Raw genomic sequence first — 21701 nt, 5'->3', positions numbered from 1 at the left:
TGTGTCTACGTTCTTTCAGGCAAAAAATGTTGTTTGTACCACTAGTTCATTCTTTTTTTATTACTTAGCAACATTTCTTTGTATGAATATACACTGTGTGGATATGCAGTTATTTTCAGTTTAGGCCTGTAATAAATAAAGCTGCCAAAACATTCCTGTGCAAATATTTTTGCAACATGTATTTTGATTAGGGTGAGTAAATATTTAGGAGGGGAATTGTTGGGTGATAGGATTAACATATGTTTAACATCATTAGAGAAAAAACAAAACTGAGCTGCCAAAGAATTTTTCCAAGTGGTTATACAAGTTTACATCTCATTGACAGTGTGTGAGTTCAGATTGATCCTAATCTTAGCTAGTTCTTTTAGTTTTGAGCCCTCGAAGTGGGTGGAAAATTGTACATCATTATGGTTTTAATTTCCCTGATGACTAGCAACACTAATAAAAAAAAGTCATGCAATATGCTTTCCTCTATGTATTTATCTATCTTAAAGATTCCATTCAAGTGGCTCTTTCAAGACAAAGACCTGTTTTAAAGTGACTTTTTGTCTGTACCTGGAGGAAAGCATTTGGCAGTTTCTTCAGCTGACAAAAATAAAAGAATTTTTTGCCTGCCCAAGCACCTTATTACATGTTCTGTGTGACCACAAGTGATCATATTTATAATGTGGTTTGTATTGTCACATAAAAGTGAGCGAGATTAAATGAGATCAAGTTCCTTATGATATGGAATTTATAGATAATATAAGAAATAGTGCATGGCATATTTATAAAGAGATATATTCTCCTTTTCCTTTTTATTACATGAATGGATAATTGATAACTTTTGAGATCTGTCAATAGCACATCAGAACACTGTAACTGCCTAAAGATGGATTCATATCCTAGGAAACTTTTCTCTCAAGATTGACTACTGAGCAAAAGACTTGAAATTCCAGTCATTATAATTTTATTTGAAGCATTTTCAAACAGATGTTGCATCTTGGTTTGGTACTGTATTTTAAATACTTTCTTTTTTTCAATATTCATTAAACTAGTCTCTTCTTCTTGTCTCTAATAAGAGAAACATCTGTTTCTTCTTGTTATATCAGTGCAACCACCTCAAGAGGTTTACTTTAAAAATAATACCATTAGAAAGACAGTGTAGATAGAATATGCTTCATTAACATGTTACATTTGCATACAAAACAAGTTTTTCTAACAATTATAAGGTAGAGAAATGTAAGCGAAAGTATTATAAAACAATCTAGTTATGAAAAAAAAATTAAGACCAGAAGCTGGAATATGGTTTCAAAGATGTTGGTTTTAGGTTAAAAACTTTGTAAAAATATATGTTTCCTTTTAGAATATACAGTTGAAAAGTTTTGATTGTTATGATTTAATAACTAGAGTTATCTATTATAAAGTAATATCAAATAACCATTAAGTGTAAAATTACGTCCAAATGGTATATTTTTAAAACACAAATACTTTGGAAAATATGTACTTCAGATTATATCAGTCTTCTCAAAATTAGTCACCATGGGAAGTCCTTGCTTGGAATTGTATTTAATTTTTGGAAATACTTCACAAACATTCAATGAACCATTACCATTTTTTTTTCAGAACCATATCTATTGAATAATCTAGTTAAAACACACACACACACACAATTTGGGGAGGAGAAAGCAGACCTTAACTATGAAAGAATAAGACTGATTTATTATATAGCTCAAAGTTAGCTTAAATTAGCTTAAAAATTGTTGACCCTGATACTAACAAGAAATATAATCAGCTACCCTGCCAAATTCCCAAATTTCTCACCACTGATATTTCATGACTGGATTTATATGGGGGAGGAGGATATTTGTTCATAAACAAAACCAATTTTTAATCATGTTATAATAGTTAATGCTTACAGAATTAAACAACAACCCAAGCTGATATTTAGAGAGCTGGGCTCACTGACGGAATAAGAAACAGGAGTTACTTACTGGGTGCTAACTGTGTGTCAAGCGCTTCTTTAAATGATAACGTATTTACACATAATCGTCACCAGAACCCTATGAGGTAGATACTTTTATTAGTCCCATTTAATAGGTAAGAGAACTGAGACAGGCTAAATTGTTGAAGGTCTGGCATTCAGTGAGCAGAAATGAGGTTGAACCCGATGGTCTGACTTCCGAATCCCTGCTCTGTCCATTGTGCTGTCTGCCCCCCTGAGGGTGAGTCTGTAAGTCAGACGCTCTTGGGCTCTAAACCCTTTCTCGGGCTCATAGAGGGCATGATACATGTGTGCCTGAGCAGAATATGACCCCAAATACAGGGTGGCTCCCCATTTTTTCAGCAAGATAATTAAGAGTTCTTTTAACTAACTTGCATGTAAAAACTTTTAGTTCTGTAAGTAAATATATGTATAATATTTACATAATTACTATGTGTTTTTAAAATTACATACATATATAATTTAGGAAGTTTATTTTCCACCCTCACTTTTTGGAAATAATTTTGTTCCAATTTCTTCACATGCAGCTTTAGCATCGGTGTCTTTGTCATAACTGAGTCATCTCACACATTTCTTCAGAACAAATCATCGTCACCTCTAAGTTGTTTGTTCACAGGAATTTTTTTTCACATCTAATGTTGTCACTGGACACTGGACATTATTTTTCTAAGCTTCAAGTGTCCATTAGCATAATGCTAAGACACACTTCTTTTCAGTTGTCTCGTATGTGTATATTTATGATTCCACGTTTTAAGACTTACTTTATTACTGTCTTGTTTAGAGAGCTTACTTACAACTACACCAACATTCGTAATTGTAACTCCCCCCAAAATAATAAATTTAAGTCTTAGCTTTCTTCTCTATAAAATGAGACTAATCAAAACTTAAAAAAAATTTTTTTTGACATGATACTGATATAAATATACTGCTTCCTGGGTGCCAGACGCTGTTTTAACACTATAGAAATACTAATTAGTCTACTCCTCAAAACCGGTCTATGAAGTGGACAGTGTTCTTTTCGCACACATGTGAGGATCTCAGGAAGTGCTAGCCCTAGGAGACATGGGGGTCTTTTTTAAGTATCAGTAACTAGCATCCTTCTTTTTTGGTCTGGTACCGAGCCACTGTGCATCCACCAGGACGCCCTGTTTCTGGGAGCTGGTGAGTCTGTTTCCTGGGATATTCACTGGCTCTAGAACAGTGAGTGGAGTAACACCATGTCTTTAACAGCAAATGAAAAGTGCTGCTTTCATCCTGTTTGTTAATGTGTTCTTTGTTATCTATGACTCACAAATTTTTTTCTCTCTTTTAAAATGGATTTTATCCATTTATTTGAGAGTGAGCGAGTGAGTGAGCGAAAGAGCACAAACAGGGAGGGGCAGAGGGAGAGGGAAAAGCAGGCTCCCTGCTGAGCAGGGTTCCCACTGTGGGCTCCATCCCTGCACCCTGGGATCCATGACCTGAGCCAAAGGCAGATGCTTAACCAACTGAGCCACCCCTGTGACTCACAGATTTCTAATAAAACTTGAGATGATGATACTTTTTTTTCTGAAAAAATGTATTAATACTTAATTATAAGTACCTATCTTATAGCAACAATCTGATCAACAGTGGTAGTCTGAGTGAATTCAAATAATGAATTCCAAAAGCTCTTAAATTTAATTAATGTTCGATTTCATATGAATTAAAATTTGCTGAACAAAATTGTTACTTTTTTAAAAAACACCGTAAAGATGCTATTCCTTATAGATTTTCTGAATCAAAACTAAATCTGTACCATACCCTCCAAGTAACAGATGGTCCAGGAAATGGTAAAGGCAAAACAAATTTGGAACAAGTTTGCAGGAGAGTCACATATATATTTTTTTTTATTTTAGTCCTTATGTAAAAAAAGTGAACACAAAGTTCTGTTTGCTCACAGTTTCACAAGGTATGAAAATGATTTAAACGAATACTCATGGGCTTATTCTAATGTGCCTTAGAGAAAATGCTTGATCTTGATTCTCATACTTTTAATATAAAATTTAATTTTAATTACAGTTGTGAGGGAAAACCATCGATGTAAGAAAATATAAAAGACGTATAGCATGGAGGAGATTCCAATACCACAAAAATCTGATGGTGCAAATGCTGAAAATTAGCAAATGAAACTGGATGGTGTGTCAGTTATTTACCATCCTAATGCTATGTGAGACAAGGACATCGCAGAATTTGAGCTCTGTCCAGGTGTGGTGGCAGTGGAAATGTGTGTGTGTGTGTACGAGTGCGCATGTGTGTGTGCACACAGTGTAAGCGAATTCTGACCATGGATGCATAGAGGTTATATAACAGGTTTTGTTGTTGTTTGGTTTGTTTTTGTTTCTTGTTTGTAAGAATTGAGCCTCTGCCACCAGATGTATCTGTGTTTCAGTTCTGTCTTCTGCCATTTACTACGTGATGCTTAAACTTTATTAGATTCAGTTTTCTCACCTATTTATTTGAGGCAATAATTCCTAAAACATTTAGTGTGAATTATAAATGAATCAAATGCAAGGACTTATCAGAGTGAGTAGCATATTGAGCTTAGAACACTGTATCTTTAAATATATCCATATACAGAGCTAATGCAGTTAGATTCTGCTCTGGAAAAAGACTTCACTGTAGGAGGGTTCCCCTTTCTCCACAACCTCTCCAACATTTTTGTTTCTTGCCCTGTCCATTTTTGCCATTCTAAGTGGTGTAAGGTGGTATCTCAATGTGGTTTTGATTTGAATTTCCCTGATGGCTAATGATGATGAACATTTTTTCATGTGTCTGTTAGCCATTTGTATGTCTTCTTCAGAGAAGTGTCTTTTTATATCTTCTGCCCATTTTTTGACTTGATTATTTGTTTTTCGGGTGTTGAGTTTGAGAAGTTCTTTATAGATCTTGGATACCAGCCCTTTATCTGTAGTGTCATTTGCAAATATCTTCTCCCATTCTTTGGGTGCCTCTTTGTTTTGTTGACTGTTTCCTTTGGAAAACAGTGCGGAGGTTCCTCAAACAGTTAAAAATAGAGCTATCCTATGACCCAGCAATTGCACTCCTGGGTATTTATCCCACAGACACAGATTTAGTGAAAAGAACGGCCATATACACCCCAATGTTCATAGCAGCAATATCTGCAATAGCCAAATTGTGGAAAGAGCTGAGATGCCCTTCAACAGACAAATGGATAAAGAGGATGTGGTCCATATATACAATGGAATATTACTCAGCCATCAGAAAGGATGAATACCCAACTTTTACATCAACATGGATGGGACTGGAGGAGATTATGCTAAGTGAAATAAGTCAAGCAGAGAAAGTCAATTATCATATGGTTTCACTTATATGTGGAACATAAGGAATAGCATGGAGGACATTAGGAGAAGGAAGGGAAAAATGAAGGGGGGGGAATCGGAGGGAGAGATGAACCATGAGAGACTATGGACTCTGAGAAACAAACAGGGTTTTAGAGGGGAGGGAGGAGGGGGCATTGGTTAGCCTGGTGATGGGTATTAAGAAGGGCACGTACTGCATGGAGCACTGGGTGTTCTACGAAAACAATGGATCATGGATCACCACATCAAAAACTAATGATGTATTGTATGGTGACTAACATAACATAATAAAATTTAAAAAAAAGAGCTGTCAGGCTATTATTTTTTATAACATGTGGAAGAAGAAAATTTTTTAAAAAGTAGCGTATTTTTCTTCTGAGCAAGTGAATCATTCTTTCCCCATTGAAGAATTGAACTTCATTGTATCTGGGAGCCTATTCCTATCATAGATTGCTAAGGCATACCTCTTGAAGATTAAAAGTACAAAATAATAATTGGAATTAAAATGAATAGAAATCACAGTTAAGCTCAGATGCAGCAGTGGTTGCTATCAACAAGCCTGCTTTTATCTGAGTTTTAATTTAGTAATTAATTTTCTTGAAAAGAATAACCTTTTTATTTTTATCTGATTGGAATAATAGACCTTTTTGCTATGAACAATTAAGCTGATGATGTTCATTTGTAAATTAATTGTATGATGGAGAAATGTTCACAGAATTTTTAGAAAGGCATTCTGGTCTACTGTTTAGAACTGAAAGATTTGTCAGCTGATGGTATTTTATAAGTGACCTTTTCTGGATGCGTGATTATTTAGAATTAAATTTTGAGACTGAACATTTGTAACATTGATGTCCTTGGGATCCATGCCCCAAAATTGCATTTCAAAGCAGGGCTCATCACATTTAAAAGGCAAAACCCCAAACCATGCACTTCTGTGTTTAATCAACACTAGACCCAGTTTTGTGCTCTACAGAAAAATGTTACGGTGAAGATGCAGTGTTCTGAGCCTCTGTTCTGTGGGAGAACCCTGACGTAACCCACTTGAGGAGGAAATATTTCAGTAAACACTACTACTTGTCTGACAGCTAACTGATTTTAATTTTAGAATAAGACTTTACATTTACATAGTAATTTCACAGTACAAAATTGTGCATATATATTATACATTTTGTAACTTGGAGGTTATTCAGTATTAATTACTTTAGAGCAGGGATTTTCTATTTTTGTCCATTGAAATAAAATGTGCTGAATATGTATTTCTAAATTAAAATTTGAAAACCCTAAAAAAAAAATATCTGAGGTGTGGTTATTTGTAATGCTTTTTACCAGTGTAACACCAGTAAATACTACATATATGTGACAGTCTTAGAAGCTCCAACAGGCTTTAATTTTTTTCATTAAAATCATATTTCTGTTTAATAGTATCAGCCAACTGAAAGTTTATGCTTTTTCTGCAAAGGACCACAGGGTAAATTGTTTAGGCTTTGTGAGTGATAACAAGTCTCTGTAGCAACTGCTTGACTCTGGCTTTTGTAGAGCGAGACCGTATGTAAGCAAATGAGTGGCTGTGTTCCAACAAAACTTTATGTGGGCACTGAAATTTCAGTTTTATACAATTTTCATATGTTGTTGTTATTGTCGTTATTATTATTATGTGTTTTCAGCTATTTAAAGATGTGAGAGCTACTTTTAGCTCTCAGGCCATAGAGGAACAGACAACAGCAGGCCAGGTGGGCCATAAACTGATTTGCAGACCTCCGATCAGAGGCTTGGAGCTCTCATCTGTGCTTCACTGACTTGCTCTCATTCATTTTTAGCTCCCTTTACTTGCGAGGCTTCTCTTTCTTTTGTGAATCTGAAGTGTATCTTCAAGTAACTTCTTCCTGTGAATTCTGAATTATTCTATCTGGCCTGGAACAAAATCCCTTCCCTTTGCCATAACAAGGCCTTTGTATGTTCAAAGAAAGCCACTCTGACCCTCTTAGATTTCTCTTTGTGTGTCTCTCTCTTAGTGTTTCTTAAACTCTTTCCAGATGCTTATGTTCAGTTGCTGATCTCCTTTGTTTGGTCCTTAGTTTTCTATTCTTTACAAAATGAGCACAAACTAAACAAAAACTTTAAGTTATTATCTGTCTAATGGAGTGTTTAAAAGAATTTTTGGTTCCAAAGATCTTTGTACTAAGCCACAGTGAAATGTGGTTGTTTGGAGTGGGAGCTGTTGATTTATTTTTGTTGGTTTGTATGTTTAAATATAACCTAATTCATTATAAAGATACCTTATTTATAAATGATCAGATAAACCTGGCATTATTTCCTATGGTTATGAGTGGTTAATTAGCACATAGTTTTTAGTTCTTAATTTCTACAAACTATATACTTGCCAGACATGGTTATTGAGAGAAAATAATGGTACCAAAAAAGTTCTTAAAAACAGAGAGAGATGTTAGATAAAAGTCATAAATCCATTTTGTTATCAGAGAGTGACTTCTAATAAACCTAATCATAAAATAAGTAATTAAATTAAAATAGTTCATCATCACCTCCCAAACAGCTTTATTCACTCCATTCATTTTCCCAGGTATGCCAAGGGCACGTTAATAACTATTCCCCTACTTTATTGGGTTCTGTTATGCCTTACCTGTCAAATGGAGGCTAGAACCACTTCTGATATTAAAGAAACATGATATCAATTGCAAGTAGTACTGAATTTTTCTAGATGAAAATATGCTAATCTTTATCAACAAATTTCTGACCTTGTTGGTACTGAAAATTGTTTTAAACTGTACCATCTTTAGAAAATAAATTGACTTTTTTTACTTAACAGGTTCTGGGTTGAATGACGGACAGTGGCATGAGGTTCGTTTCCTGGCTAAGGAAAATTTTGCCATTCTCACCATCGATGGAGACGAGGCTTCAGCTGTTCGAACTAATAGTCCTCTTCAAGTTAAAACTGGCGAGAAGTACTTTTTTGGAGGTAAGACTAGCATTTTTTATTGGTTAACTAGTACATTGTTAGAAACAGTTTCAATGAAGTTTGATTATGAAGTATTTATATTTAATTCAGGAGACTCAGCAGATCTCAGGGAAAGCACCAAACTCTTATTCCATGAGCTAAAAAAGAGTGGCAAATTTATGCTTCTTCATGATAAAGGTATTCTTACAATGTCACCATATTCTTCTAGTTTAATTCAAATATTCAAAGTATAAAGCACGAGATTCTGAATGCATTCATATGTGTAATACTATCCTCAAGAGTCAGATCCTTGGGTCACCTATTGCTCCGTAATTAATTACTCCAAACCTTAGTGGCTTAGAACAACAAACATTGCCTCACAGTTATTCTAGTCCTGGTTTTTTTTTGAGTAGGGTCCCCACCCAGCTTGGGGCTTGAACTCACAACCCCGAGACCAGGAGTCACATGCTCCACCATCTGAGCCAGCCCGGCCCCCCTGTCTCACAGTTATTCTAGATCATGAGTTCAGGAGTAGTTTAGCTGGCTGATTCTGACTCAAGGTCCCTCCTGAGGTTATTCTCCCTCCTGAGCACTTGACTGTGACTGCATTATCTGCAGCCTGCACCGGGCTGCGTGTAGGTCTCTAGGAAGGTGCACTCGCTCGGTTGACCATGCTGCCAGTTGTTCTCTGGGGTGCCTCGATTCTCCTCCATGTGGCTCTGATTTTCAGGCCTGTCTTCTTCAAACCGCCTCTCTCATGCGTGATTAGGCTGAGAGAGATCAGGGGAGAGGAGCAGAGAGGAGGGGAAAACCAGTAAACAAGAGAGAAAGCTTCCACGATGGAAGCTGAAGATTTTTTATAATCTAGTCTTGGAAGTGACATCCCATCACTTCAGTTATACACAGTTTGGTAGAATCGAGTCCCTAAATCCAGACCACACTTAAAAGAAAGGGATTACATGAGGAGACATGCATTGAGAACATCTTCGAGGCTGCCTACCACAGGTTGCCTTACAGGAAAGCCATCTTATCACACATGTCTTAGTTCTTAAGTAACGAAAAAATAAGTGAAAAAGAAGGTTCTCTTAAAACAACAAATTCTACTATATGTGAAAAAATATTCTATCATGGACCTGGGCATATTTTTTTTAATTTGAAAAATGTATCCTGCCAGAATTTTTTTATCATTAATGAAATATAGGGACAGTTTTTTATTAAAGTGCTAGGTGTGTTGTTTAAATCAGTATGTCTTTCACTAGATTATTGAATTCTTCATCCAAAATCACACAATATGAGATCTAAAAAATATATTGTACTCTTAGGAAAGGCTTTGTTAAACTTTAAAAAACATATGTGTACATATATCTGCTTCTCAAAATATATTTATTAATATTCACACTTATTTGCTTATTTAAGTGTTTATATATCAGTATATTTATATATATTTCTAATTATTAGAATAAGCCTATTTGAGAGCAGTCATCTTGTATATCTTGTTCCCTGCTGTATCCTCCTTGGTCTTAGAAAAATTCCTGGAATATAGATGACCAAGAAATATGAATGAATTAGTAAATTTAGAAAAGCAAGCAAGGCCAAGCATTTTACTCCCAGTTGCTTAAAAGGAGAAATAGAAGCCCACAGAACTTCACTGACTTGCCACTGAGTTTGTAGGCAGCACCTGAACTCAGGACCTGTGACTCCTGTGCCAGGGTGCTTCTCGCTGTACATCAGGATACGATGCGTGACGACCGAGACAAGAGACCTGGGCGAGACCTCTCTGTCTTGAATCTTACACTGTGTTCGTTGGAAGTTAAAAACTACATGTTTCTAAAAAGGCTCTCAATAAATATTTGATGAGTTGGGTGAAAGTCAGACAAGATGTCTTATAAGTGAATAAACTGGGGCTTATTGATGTGAGAGAAAGTAACCCAGTAACCCAACTGGTTTTCCTGCAAAAATATATTTAATATGATGGGCTTTTGGCCAACAGTTTTCATTGCTGTCATAGAAAATAGATCACAGTAGTCAGTTGGAAAGCTATTCATAATAGCTACCCATCCAAATGGCAGTGGAATATCTTTGGCCGTCGATGAGCGTGCTGAATGCCTAAGGCGAGTTTTGGTCTATTTCCATCTACACGGGTAGCCTCATAGCTAGAACCAACAAATTTAAGGCACAGAGTTCATGGAATATGAAGTCTTCGTAGTGTGCTATTTACTACTGTTTTACAGATTTTGGTTTCAAACCCAGTGGCTAGGGCATATTTTCTCCCTTTTGGTCTTTGGTCTGCCATTGGGAAATGCTGTCAGCAGATGATCAGGATGCTTCTTTGGTTTTATCTTCATTAGCTGAATCCTTGGAATATATGAGAATCACCAGGGGAACTTGTTACATTTCAGAATCCTCAGCCCCCCACTCCTAGAACTCAATGCAGAATGCTGGGAAAAGAAAGAATTCTAAGCTTCAAGTTATTCTGGCACAAATGATCTGAGGAATAGAATTATAGATCAACCTTAGCCAATTTGCATGCACATCTTTCAGATTCTTCTGAAAGACGTCAGTCACCAAAAAGTGAGATAAGTGAGAATTAGCTGCTGTTGTGTAGCTTAGCCACCGTGAAGCAGTAAGAGGAAATCACAGGCCAAGGTCTGGTGCTCGTACAGACGTTTATTAAATGAACATTTTTATTAGCAAGTAGGCACAATGCAGTTAATACAAGCTGTTCTGTAAGCTCGGTGAAGTCCTAGCTCTCTGACTTGCTATACCTTGAATAAAACGTTCTCTTTGGGCAGCTTTCGCAGTATTTTAGAAGCAGGATTCAGCCACACTCAGCCAGGGCCAAGCAACAAAAAGTCTCCTGAGCTGATGGCTGGCACAGGATCACTAAGTGGTCAAGATTCCAGAGCCATGTCCAGGGCTTCAGGTCACTGGCCTCACTGGTCTTATCCTGTCTACACACAGGCTGTGAGTGTCTCTAAAAGATGTTTTGTCAAACTACATATTCTTAATATCTTTAATTTCACCACTGAGATATCTTTCCTAACATTTATCTAACATTTATGCTGATTAACAAAGCACTCATTTCACCAAAGAAAACCCAGTTTGGCATTTAGTAAGTTGATTAGAGGAACAGAGAGCAGAAATGCAGTAGCCGCCTCTGGAATGGCTGCCCGTGACCACCTCTGGCATGTGGCTTTCCGAGTAGAATGCTGGCTGTCTCTAAATTGTAAATTAAACACACACACACACACACACACGCTTCCTATTGCCTGTGCTGAAAAATTTAAAGTTAGTTGTAGATGTTGTAATAAAAACATCTTAAGAAACGTTAGTAGAGTAGAAAGAAAATTGACTTGTCCTAAAATATGACTGAAAAACACACTCCCGGCTTGGGATCATGGCTTCACTTGTTGACAGATCATTTTAATAATTTATCTTCTTCATCCATTGAAAGGCAGTAGAATTTTAAATAATGGTTGTGAACACTGCCAGCATAACCTGTTAAACCCAGGGTCTGATTCCAGGGGATGCTAAGTGCTGACTCCCTTTCCAATCCACATGGAGTCTTTATTAAACTCATCAAGGACCGCCCCTTTCAAGGAAGATGTAAGATTTCAGACCATGTGCTCATCTAAAGTATCTGACCAACTTCTCCACTAATCAAAACATTCCTTCCTCCTTGGTAAAAAATAAATTGTTTTCTTACTGGGTGAAAGCCTTAACTAAAGGCTTGCTGGCCTCGTGTGCTCAATTACAGACTTCTGGATGTGTACACACTTTGTTTCTTTTGAAGTAAAGTCCTGGTCATGTAGCTTCTATTCTTTCCTGCTCTTTCCTACCAGCGTGGAGCTTTATCTCTCCATGCTTGCGCCCTGCTAATCCCGGAAAAGGTCTTAGTTCTCCTCTGGAACACTTGTGATCAGATATTTAAGCACCAGGAATTATTTTGTCTTGTTCTTTCTTGGGAATAAACAGAAAAAGAAAGAGATTATTTATTTGGGATGTTTCCTCAGGAAGAGTTATTTTGGTTGCTTTAATTTTTGATTCCTCTACCACCCAACTGGAATTACTTTTGATAAGACTTCGTTAATTTTAATAATCAAAGTAAATTTATTTATTGGCTGTTTACCTGGTAATAGGCTTTCTGATACAGGCCAGAGCCCATGGTCATGAGAGAATAGAAGGATCTGTAAATTTCTCAACTTTTTCAGGGATGGTATTTTTTTATTATTATTACCCTGTTGCTTTCATTTGAAAGGAGAAGGAGCTGTGGGCTGAAGAGAAGAGGTAAGAAAGTTCCAGAGCCAGTCTTCCCGGAAGGGGGTGGCTGCTCTCAAGAAGGACTTTCCTTCCAAATATACTTTGATGGTTTTATTTATCTTTTCTGTTATAAAACTGGGATCTAAGTTCATTCATTTATATCCAAAGAGATTATAGAGCCCCTAGTATAAGCCAGGTTTTATGCTAGACGCTGGCCATATACCATGACAAAAAAGAAGACATAATCTGTGTCCCTCATGGAATTTATAGTTTTTGCTTCCACAGCAACATTGGTCTCACCTTTATAAAGCTGTCATTTTATGTTGTTTGTATGATTCTCTTACTAATTTTATAGCTACTCTGAGCTCCATCTGGGGAAACCTCTGTTCTGCGCATAAGACCTTGCATCCAGTTGGATGAGGCTCACGTTGTCAAGGATAGTCTCCTTTACTTAAAGTTGGTTGATTGAGACGTTATCCATATCTGCAAAATACCTGCACAGCAACACCTGGAGTCATGTTTGATTGAATAACTGGGCACTAGAGCCTATCCACGTTGACACGCAGAATTACCCATTGTAGGGTTTTATAGATCCTGGATTCGAGACATCACATGAAATTATAATCAGACATCTGGCTTAATGTACAGACAAAGTAATACCAGAAACTGCTTTTACAGTTTCCTAATTACAATTTCCAAGTCTTCTACGTGCTTATTTTATAATTTCTAATGTTACTTCCTTTATTCCCTCTCTCTCTTTTCAATACCTTTACTAAGATAAAACTTACAAATGCTAAAATCACCTATTTCCAGTGTACAGTTCAGTGAGTTTTAGTAAATGTATACAGTGCTGCAGCCGTCACCAGCCTCCAGCTCTAAGATCATCCCTTTAACTCCCCAAATCCCCTCCTGCCCCTCCTGCTTCACCCAACAACCACCCATGGGGTTGCTTCTGCCCCTGTGTTTCTGTTTCTAGACCCTTCTGTTCTTTGTGGATTTGCAGTTTGTTTTTTGACTTTTCATGTAGTTCTCCTCAGAGACTCGGCCCAGCCCTCACCTTCTCCAGGGGGACCACTGGGTCCTTGCCCCCTACTCCAGCGCATCGCCCCTTCCCCACTCCCCACACCCTCCGGCTCCACTTTCTTCCCTCCCCTGCCACAGCACTTACTCATGCTCTGACATATTACATCCTTCGTTATTTACCATATGGATTATTTCTTGCTGGAAGCTCCACTAGAATGTGAGCACGAAGAAGGCCAGGTTTTTGTGTTTTGTTTTCTAATGTATCTCAAATATTTAGAGAAAAAATGTCTGACACATAATAGGTTCTCATTGTCTATTCATTGAATAAATTAATCAGTGGTCCCTTATGGATATATTTAACAGTTACATGCACAAGGGGCCACAGGACTTTTTATTCCCACATAGATTGTCAGCTTCTGCCATATGCCCCTCACCCCCAAAACATTTAGGTAAGGGATACTGATTGTGCAGCATATGATATTCCATTGTCATATCTGAGAGGTATAACTTCCCAGGGTCTTGGAAGATAAAATAATTTTTATTATATCAGGTGCAATTTTTTATCTAAGTGTACTACATGTATGACTAATAAGTAGTAGAGACAGGATTTAGATAATTTTGTTTGGTGAATATTTACTAAAACCTGGCATTATTATTCATACTAGAACAGTGAACAAGTTAGAAAGAATACTTGGCTCTCAAAAGGTTACATTCCAGTCAAAATAACAAATTGGTAAAATGAGTATATTGTGGAGTCAATAAATCCGGGAAAGGATGGGAAGTTCTTAGGGGAGGGGTGTTGAGAATTACTTCTTACCGTAAGTTGGCCAGAGGAAGCCTCCGTTGACAAGATGGCATTAGGACAAAGAGCTCAAGGAGGTGAGGAGATCAGGGAGAAGAGCATCCCTGGTAGAGAGGAAAGTAAGTGCAGGCACGTGTATGGGTGGTGAGCGCGTGTGGTGCTTGTGGAAAGGAGACCGGCTTGGCTTTAGGAATGGGGGCAGTCAGGGGCTGGGTGGTGAGGAGTCTCTTACTCTGAGTGAAATGGGAAGGCGTTGGAAGATTGGACCAGGGGAGTGGCGTAATCTAATTTAAATTTTAAAATGATCTCTCAGGATGCTGTTTTCAGAAAAGAGTATAATCAAATGAGGGCGCACAGTGGAGACTATTGCAGTAATCCAGATAAAGGAAGGTAGAGACTGGGAGGTAGCAGCGGAGGGAGTGGGAAATGATCAAGTCCTGATCAACAGGACTTGCCCACTGGCGGGATATGGGTTGTGATATACAAACAGGAGCCAAGGATAACACCAGTCTGCCTGACAGAAAGCCTAGAGCTTACCCTTTCCCTGTTCCACACTTCCTCCTTCCCCTTCTACACGGTGGGGTCCATTTGGCAGTGTTTGCCTAAAACTTAGTTCTGACCTGTGCATAATAAACTGACAGTGTCTGTCCGTGCAGCGACCTGTCATCACTCCTCCAGAATCAACACGACCGTGACCTAACCCCCTCACTTTCTTGTCTCCCTGCATCCTCTCTTGGTTTTCCTGGATGGTATCTGACTCAGTTCCCAAATCTCTCAAGTCTTTGCCAGACACTCTTTTTGCTGTATCACCCATGGGGTATAACAAGGGTCAGGAGTCTACTGATTTAAAACCAGCTCTTGTAAACTAAAATTCCAATCAGTCTCTGATTTGGGGACCACAGTGCCACTCAGAAATAGACAAGTGGAGGACACTGACTCAAAGCAAAGCAGCTGCTATAAAATAAAATGTCTTTTAAAAACACTAGTTCACATATAACCTCTGAGTAGATGTACTTCCAGCTTGAAAGTATGGCCTAACTGTAATCTCCTCCTGGTCTTTGTTCCATCCAAACTATACTCCTGGTCCAATTATACTGAGGTTGGAGGGGGTTAGGAGATAAACTACTTATTGTCTTTTTACAAATAAAATGAAAGTTAACCATCATCTACATTTACATAGTGCTGAACATTGTTATTAATGTTGGAATACTTGAGTTCCCCACCTTTTGTGTAATATGCATCTCTTTGATTTTTTTTTTAAGGAAATTTTGCCTTTATTACAAAGATTTCAACTATTAGGTATATATAGATAGCACAAATAAATTTAAAAATCAGGCATCTGCATTTAAGTTTAGTATGAAATTAGGGAGTACATTTTTCATAAACATAGATCTTGCTTTTTTTATTATTATGTTAATCACCATACATGATTAGTTTTTGATGTAGTGTTCCATGATTCATTGTTTGCGCACAACACCCAGTGCTCCATGCAGAACGTGCTATTGCAAATGGCAAGAGACAACTTTTTTTGACCAACTAACAATTTATTAAACTTCAGAATGAGAAATGAGGAAATCACAACTTAGAACCTTAGAGATTCCTGTAAATTGTTAATATTTTATTTGATTTGGGTTGGCTAATTATGTAACAATTAGAATTCATTTTTCTTTTATTGCTTCCAAACCCACCAATTAATTTTTGTACATATATATGCAATTTTTTTCTTTTGTGCTTCTACTGTTTTACCCTGGTTCGATATTATAATATTATTATATTATATAAAACATTATATTGTTTTTCTCTTTTTCAACTTCAGAGGGTTGGCCCATCCTTAATTGTAGTGAGTTAACCTAGAAACTTGCTCAATTATTAATTTCTTAAAAAGGATTTGATGGTACAAAAACAACTACTTGCCCATGTAAATATTTAGATCAATATTTGCTATTCTATGCAAATTCATCCCCCACTTTAAAAAAAGTACGTTTTTAAAAAAAGCATTTCTTTCCATTATGAGAACATTAATAAGGAGAGACACATTTCTTTTTCAGTCCAATTCCCAAAGTGCTTTTGGTTGTATTAGTTTGTTTTACAATTATATGCATAAAAGAAAAGGGCAAAGAAGAGGAAGGGAATTGCACAATCAAATTGGATACATTAACTTCATCAGAAACTGTTTCTCTGTTGGAGATAGGAAAGTATTCATTACATAGCCCCAAATTCCAAAGACCTTTATATATCTCTAGAAGTAAAATTTGCTTAGACCTAGGATTTGGGCTAAGTAGAGTTATTGTGATATTCTATATGCCTTTGCTTTTTTCTGGCTCTCTGAATGGCTTGCATTGGGAATATTCAGATTTAAGATAGAACTAAGTAGTTTTTCAAAGAAGAAAAATCATGGAATTATAAAAACTCTTTGACTTGCAAGAATTGTCTTAATGCTGTGGCTATTTATCACTGGCACCTTGTGCTTTCTTCTTACATTAATTTTGCTACATTAAAATCAGTAGACTAAAAGAACATAATGTTTTGACACTGGAAATAATATAGATAACTCTACAAATATGTAGGTTAAATATGATTTCTCTATGTATTTTTTAGAAAGTATTTTCCATATCTAAAATGCTCTTAAGTTGAAAAAACCAGCCAAATTTTAAAATAAATTTTAAAACTCATATATCTGCTACAAATATGTGATATGTGTCAAGTTACTACTTGAGGAACATAAGTGTTTCTACACATTATTTTAATCAATCAATAAGAAATTCTACACATTATTTTAATCAATCAATAAGAAAAAAGGAAGAAATTTATGCTTTTTTTTTTCATGAGTGATATGTCTGTTTAGGTACTCTAAGAAGCAGAGGTTAGGATGGAATTAGACATTTGAAAGACTTACTGGACAGAATGCCTCTGAAGGATACAGGGATGAAAGAGGAAGAGGAGGTCTGATACCCGAGGAGGGCATCAGGGGGAAGAAGGGGATTGAGTAGGAAGAGCCCCAGAGTGCTGGCAGTGTTGGCATGGTCCCTCGCAAAATTGCCTGTTAGCATCTATCACCAAACGGAAATGGCTGGACCCTGGTCCTGTTGCCATAGTTAGTAGTTGATTAAGCAGGCTGGGGGCCCATGGCCTCAGCAGAAGGCCATCTCTGGACTCTAGTTATACCAGCCAACCCTGATCCTCAAACAGGAAGATGTGACAAGCATCCGTCCTTGACCACCACAAGTATAAGTGAAAACGAAAGATCGTTCTAGAAGTTCTTTCATAGTATTTCTTTACAAACCAGAGAAAAGTGTGTTTGTTTGTTTTTCCCAATAAATATAATTGGTATTTCTGTCTGCATTCCTAATTCTCTATGGCCAAAAAAGAGAGGAAATGATTGTAGGCTACTTATTTTTAAAAACTTCTGAGAATTCAAATAATAATACTCCTGTATGAGCAGGAAGAAAACCAAAATGGAAGCCAGTGCCCGTGATCATGCAGGTCTGTCAGTGTTTATTTTGTTTGCCCATTTGTTTGGTTTTTCCTTTGGGCATTCAATTATTTATACATCAACTTCTCTCTTTGAACTAGGAAATAAATTCTTTCTGAGTGTGTGCATTTTTCTCTTTTCCATTGTTGAGATTTTAAAGAAGATCATAGATTCAAATAAATGAGTTTGTCTAGTCTGGCTCATCTAGAAAGTAATCAAATAGAGCCTTTGCTAAATTCTCACTTTTTTTTTTAATACTTCTTTCTTTTGGCTTCCCACTTGCCCATCTCAGCAACCAGCCATCCTTCAAAAAATGAAGAATCATTATTTACTCCCCAAGGGAATTTTACAATAATAAGGAATTTGTAAGGCTCTCTGGCCTTCAAGACCCTAACAAGGGTACATCTGCAGTGGTGAAATTTCAAGTCTTTTTTAGGGAATAAGGTGTGGGAGAGAGGCTAATTTTTGGTCATTTTCATGACCCCAAGTAGAAACCCCAAACTCATTAGGAGCCAGTCTGCATTCTCCTACAATACCTCCCAGCCCTAGACAACCACTAATCTAATTTCTGTGTACAGATTTGCCAATTCTAGACATTTTATTTAAAAAAATATTTTCTTTATTTTTTTGGCAGAGAGAGAGAGGGAGAGAGTGAGCACAAGCAGGAGGAGAAGCAGGCAGAAGGAGAGGGAAAAGCAAGCTCCCTCCTGAGCAGGGAGCCTGTTGCAGGGCTCCATCTGGGATCATGAACTGAGCTGAAGGCAGACACTTAACTGACTGAGCCACCCAGGCTCCCCTAGACATTTTATATAAATGGAATCACATAATAGGTTGTCTTTTGTGACTGGCCTCTTTCATGTAGCTTAATGTATTTAAGGTTTATTCAATTTTTAACATGTATCACTACTTTATTCCTACATAATTATGTGCAAATAATATTCTATTGTATGGATATACTACATTTTTTTAGCCGTTAATCAGTTGATGGACCTTGGATTGTGTCCACTCTTTGGCTGTTAGGAATAATGCTGCTGTGAACATTTGTGTACAAGTTTCTGCATGCATGTAGGTTTTTCTTACTCTTGAATATATACCTGGGAGTGAAATTGCTGAGTCTTATGGTAATTCTATTTTGTTGATCTCCTGAACTCTTTCCTAAGTGGTCTCAAGCCTGCAGTTTTCTCTCCACACTTAAAGAAACACTAATTTAAGTAATGATTTGGGAATCAGAATGCAGGAAGAAAAAGAGATATTTCTTGTATCCAAATAATGAAAACCCTAGATTCCATAAAGGGAGGCAAAGATTAGAAAGAGAATAAGGCAGCATTAGAAAATAATAAAACACTGGGTAATGATGTAAGGCTAATGTCATTAAGTGGAAAGTTAGAAATACAAAAGCAAAAATCAGAAAGGAAACAAAGATGTTTTTTATCTAGATAGGAACAATCTCAAAGGTTAAAAATGCTCTTGTAAGGTGGTATAGAGAGAAAATAATAGGAAAAACAGAGTGGATCTTAGACTTCTTTATAAAAACGAAGTTTTATCATGGAACACTACATCAAAAACTAATGATGTACTATATGGTGACTAACATAACATAATAAAATTAAATTTAATTTAAAAAAAACAAAGTTTTAAAGCATAACTGAATTTCAGAAGGAAGAACTTTCACAGGTATCATGAAAGAGATGTGACCTGAGGTAAATTACCTAAGAACAAAATAAGAAACATCAGGATGAGGGAATGGGAGAGAGAGAATAAAATTTGTCAGGATTTATTTTTAAAAGTGCAAATGAACAAAATAAAAGTCTTTTAACATAACACTTGTGTTTAATTATATATTACATTATTTTTAAAGTTGCTACTATTTTTTTTTATTTGACAAAAGTTTGTATTTGCTCAATGTTAGACAGATTTTGCTTTCTGGAATAGGATGTCCACAAATGTGCTGTTTCAGATAGGTTTAAAAAAAGAAAGCTTCTTATTGCATGAAGAATTTCAGAAGTTTTAGTTAATCATAGTTTTTGAAAACAGTGAGAAAAACTGGCAGTGTTTACCACTGTTAATCTACAGAAATATCGATTTTCACCCTTCTTACCATACATAGAACATTTTTATATTTCTTCAAGTGAGAGCAATCCAGAATCTCATTAGTTATTGCATCCAGCTCAAATCCGTATCTCTGAATGTTGTGTAGCCCTCTACATCATGTCAAGATTTGATTCCTTCTGGTTGAATGAGTTATAAACTGAAGACTGATAACTGCAATATACACTTCTCCCATGAAAAATAAAAGTATAAGAAACATAACCTTCACTGGTCTATAGTAATTTTTAAATCTTGTTAGTCAGGAAGAGCAAGCGACCCCTTCCTAATGCCCTCCGTGACCTTAGGTTTCACTCTCTGAGAGATCCTCCTTGTCCATTGTTCTACTTGGCCATCTTGAAGAGACCCTTCTCCCGGGCTGCGTGCTTTCATAGCTGACTTCCTGTTCATACAGATGTGGATGTCCAGACTGCTTTACTCATTGAATGGACACAGATTGTTGCAGGTCATGTTTGTGGTTTCCTTGGCAATGTAATTCCTCAGAAACATTGTAGTCTTCTAATCTGTTTCCTTTAAGGTGGTTCTCTGTGCAAGGAACCACATCTAAATTTCTGTTCTTGATATAGCTTTAAGCCTGGTGACTCCATCCTTCTACTTAGCTGTTTCCTGCTACTTTCCCAGTGGAGGTGTGCCCCTCTGATCTCTCTTCAAGAGAATTTGCTTATGGCTGCACACCTCCTCCTCTCCCCTGGACTTTCAACTTAATGCCTCCTTTCAACCTTGAGGCCTTGAGAAAGAATAACCCTTGATTGGATGACAACAGCCTAAATCTGATATTGCCGTAGAACTGTTTCCCACTATCTGGTAGACAGCTCTTTTGTTGTTGTTGTTGTTGTTGTTGTTTTATTTTCATTTATTATTATCCATGGTTATGTAGTACATGGCAGAATTCTGCTAGAAATCATATATTTTCATCAAATAAGGATTAAATCTTAATATAGCAAGTCCTAATCAATAAGAAGCCTATTTCTTGCAACTCTTTTCTTTTTTTTTTTTTTTAATTTTTTTCCAGCTCAACTCTCACCTGAGTAAGATCCTCTTACTCCTTTCTAAGTATACCTCTTGGCAGCTGTGGCCTATAATTACCGTACTTTAGGATACAGGTTTTTTTTTTTTTTAATATTTTCAAGCTCATAAATTGGGGATTCTCCTTCAGTTCAGATTGCCAACATAAGCAGAGAGCACCTGCCATTTTAAAGTGGTTTTATTTTTATCTCAGCCTGCAGGCTAGCTAGTCCTAGACCGAGTTTGTCTCTCTCTTGAAGACTGCTGAACACAGCAAGAAAGAGCCAAAGCACATCAGCAGTTGAGTATTTCCTAATATTTCTTCTAATAGTGAAAGTCCCAGTTGGCATCTGGTTTGCCTTCCAAGGAATAGCAGTTGACAATATGATCAAATATTTTGCTACAGAGAGCAAAGGTCCCAGCTTTCCAAGCCTGTATTAGCCCCAGGCTTCAGGGCCTGGTGTCAACTAAAGGCAATTCTATAAACTTCTGTTCTGTAATGCATAGCACCCTATTTTTAAATATAGTACCAAATATGGTATTAGTTTGGATTAGCTTCAGCTCTGAGTGACAGAGACTGTGATTAACAAGATAGAGATGTATTTCTTTTTTTCCATAAAAGAAGATTGAAGGTAAACTCTGAAGGCTGTTGCAGAGCTCCAAGGAGTCAGGAAGCCAGGCTTCTTCTGTTTTACCATTCTCCATAGTTAGTATTCACCTTGTAGTTTCAAAGAGCAGGTTAAACTCCAGGTATT

The 21701-nt window shown here is 36.8% G+C and overlaps 1 protein-coding gene across 4 annotated transcripts in view; it reads left to right on the top strand.

Moving 5' to 3' along the window:
• The window catches only part of CNTNAP2 (contactin associated protein 2), a 1915205-nt gene that overhangs the window by 1022652 nt on the left and 870852 nt on the right, over nucleotides 1-21701 (top strand). For all 4 annotated transcript variants that reach the window (XM_032401131.1, XM_032401133.1, XM_032401132.1 and 1 more), the window contains one exon: nucleotides 8150-8299. In XM_032401131.1, coding sequence (XP_032257022.1) covers nucleotides 8150-8299 — 150 coding nt within the window. The remainder of the gene's footprint in view (nucleotides 1-8149; nucleotides 8300-21701) is intronic.

The sequence above is a fragment of the Phoca vitulina genome, unplaced genomic scaffold, assembly GCF_004348235.1.
Source record: "Phoca vitulina isolate PV1807 unplaced genomic scaffold, GSC_HSeal_1.0 scaffold4, whole genome shotgun sequence".
Classification (NCBI taxonomy): domain Eukaryota; kingdom Metazoa; phylum Chordata; class Mammalia; order Carnivora; family Phocidae; genus Phoca; species Phoca vitulina.
This window is presented reverse-complemented; position numbering and strand designations above follow the sequence as displayed.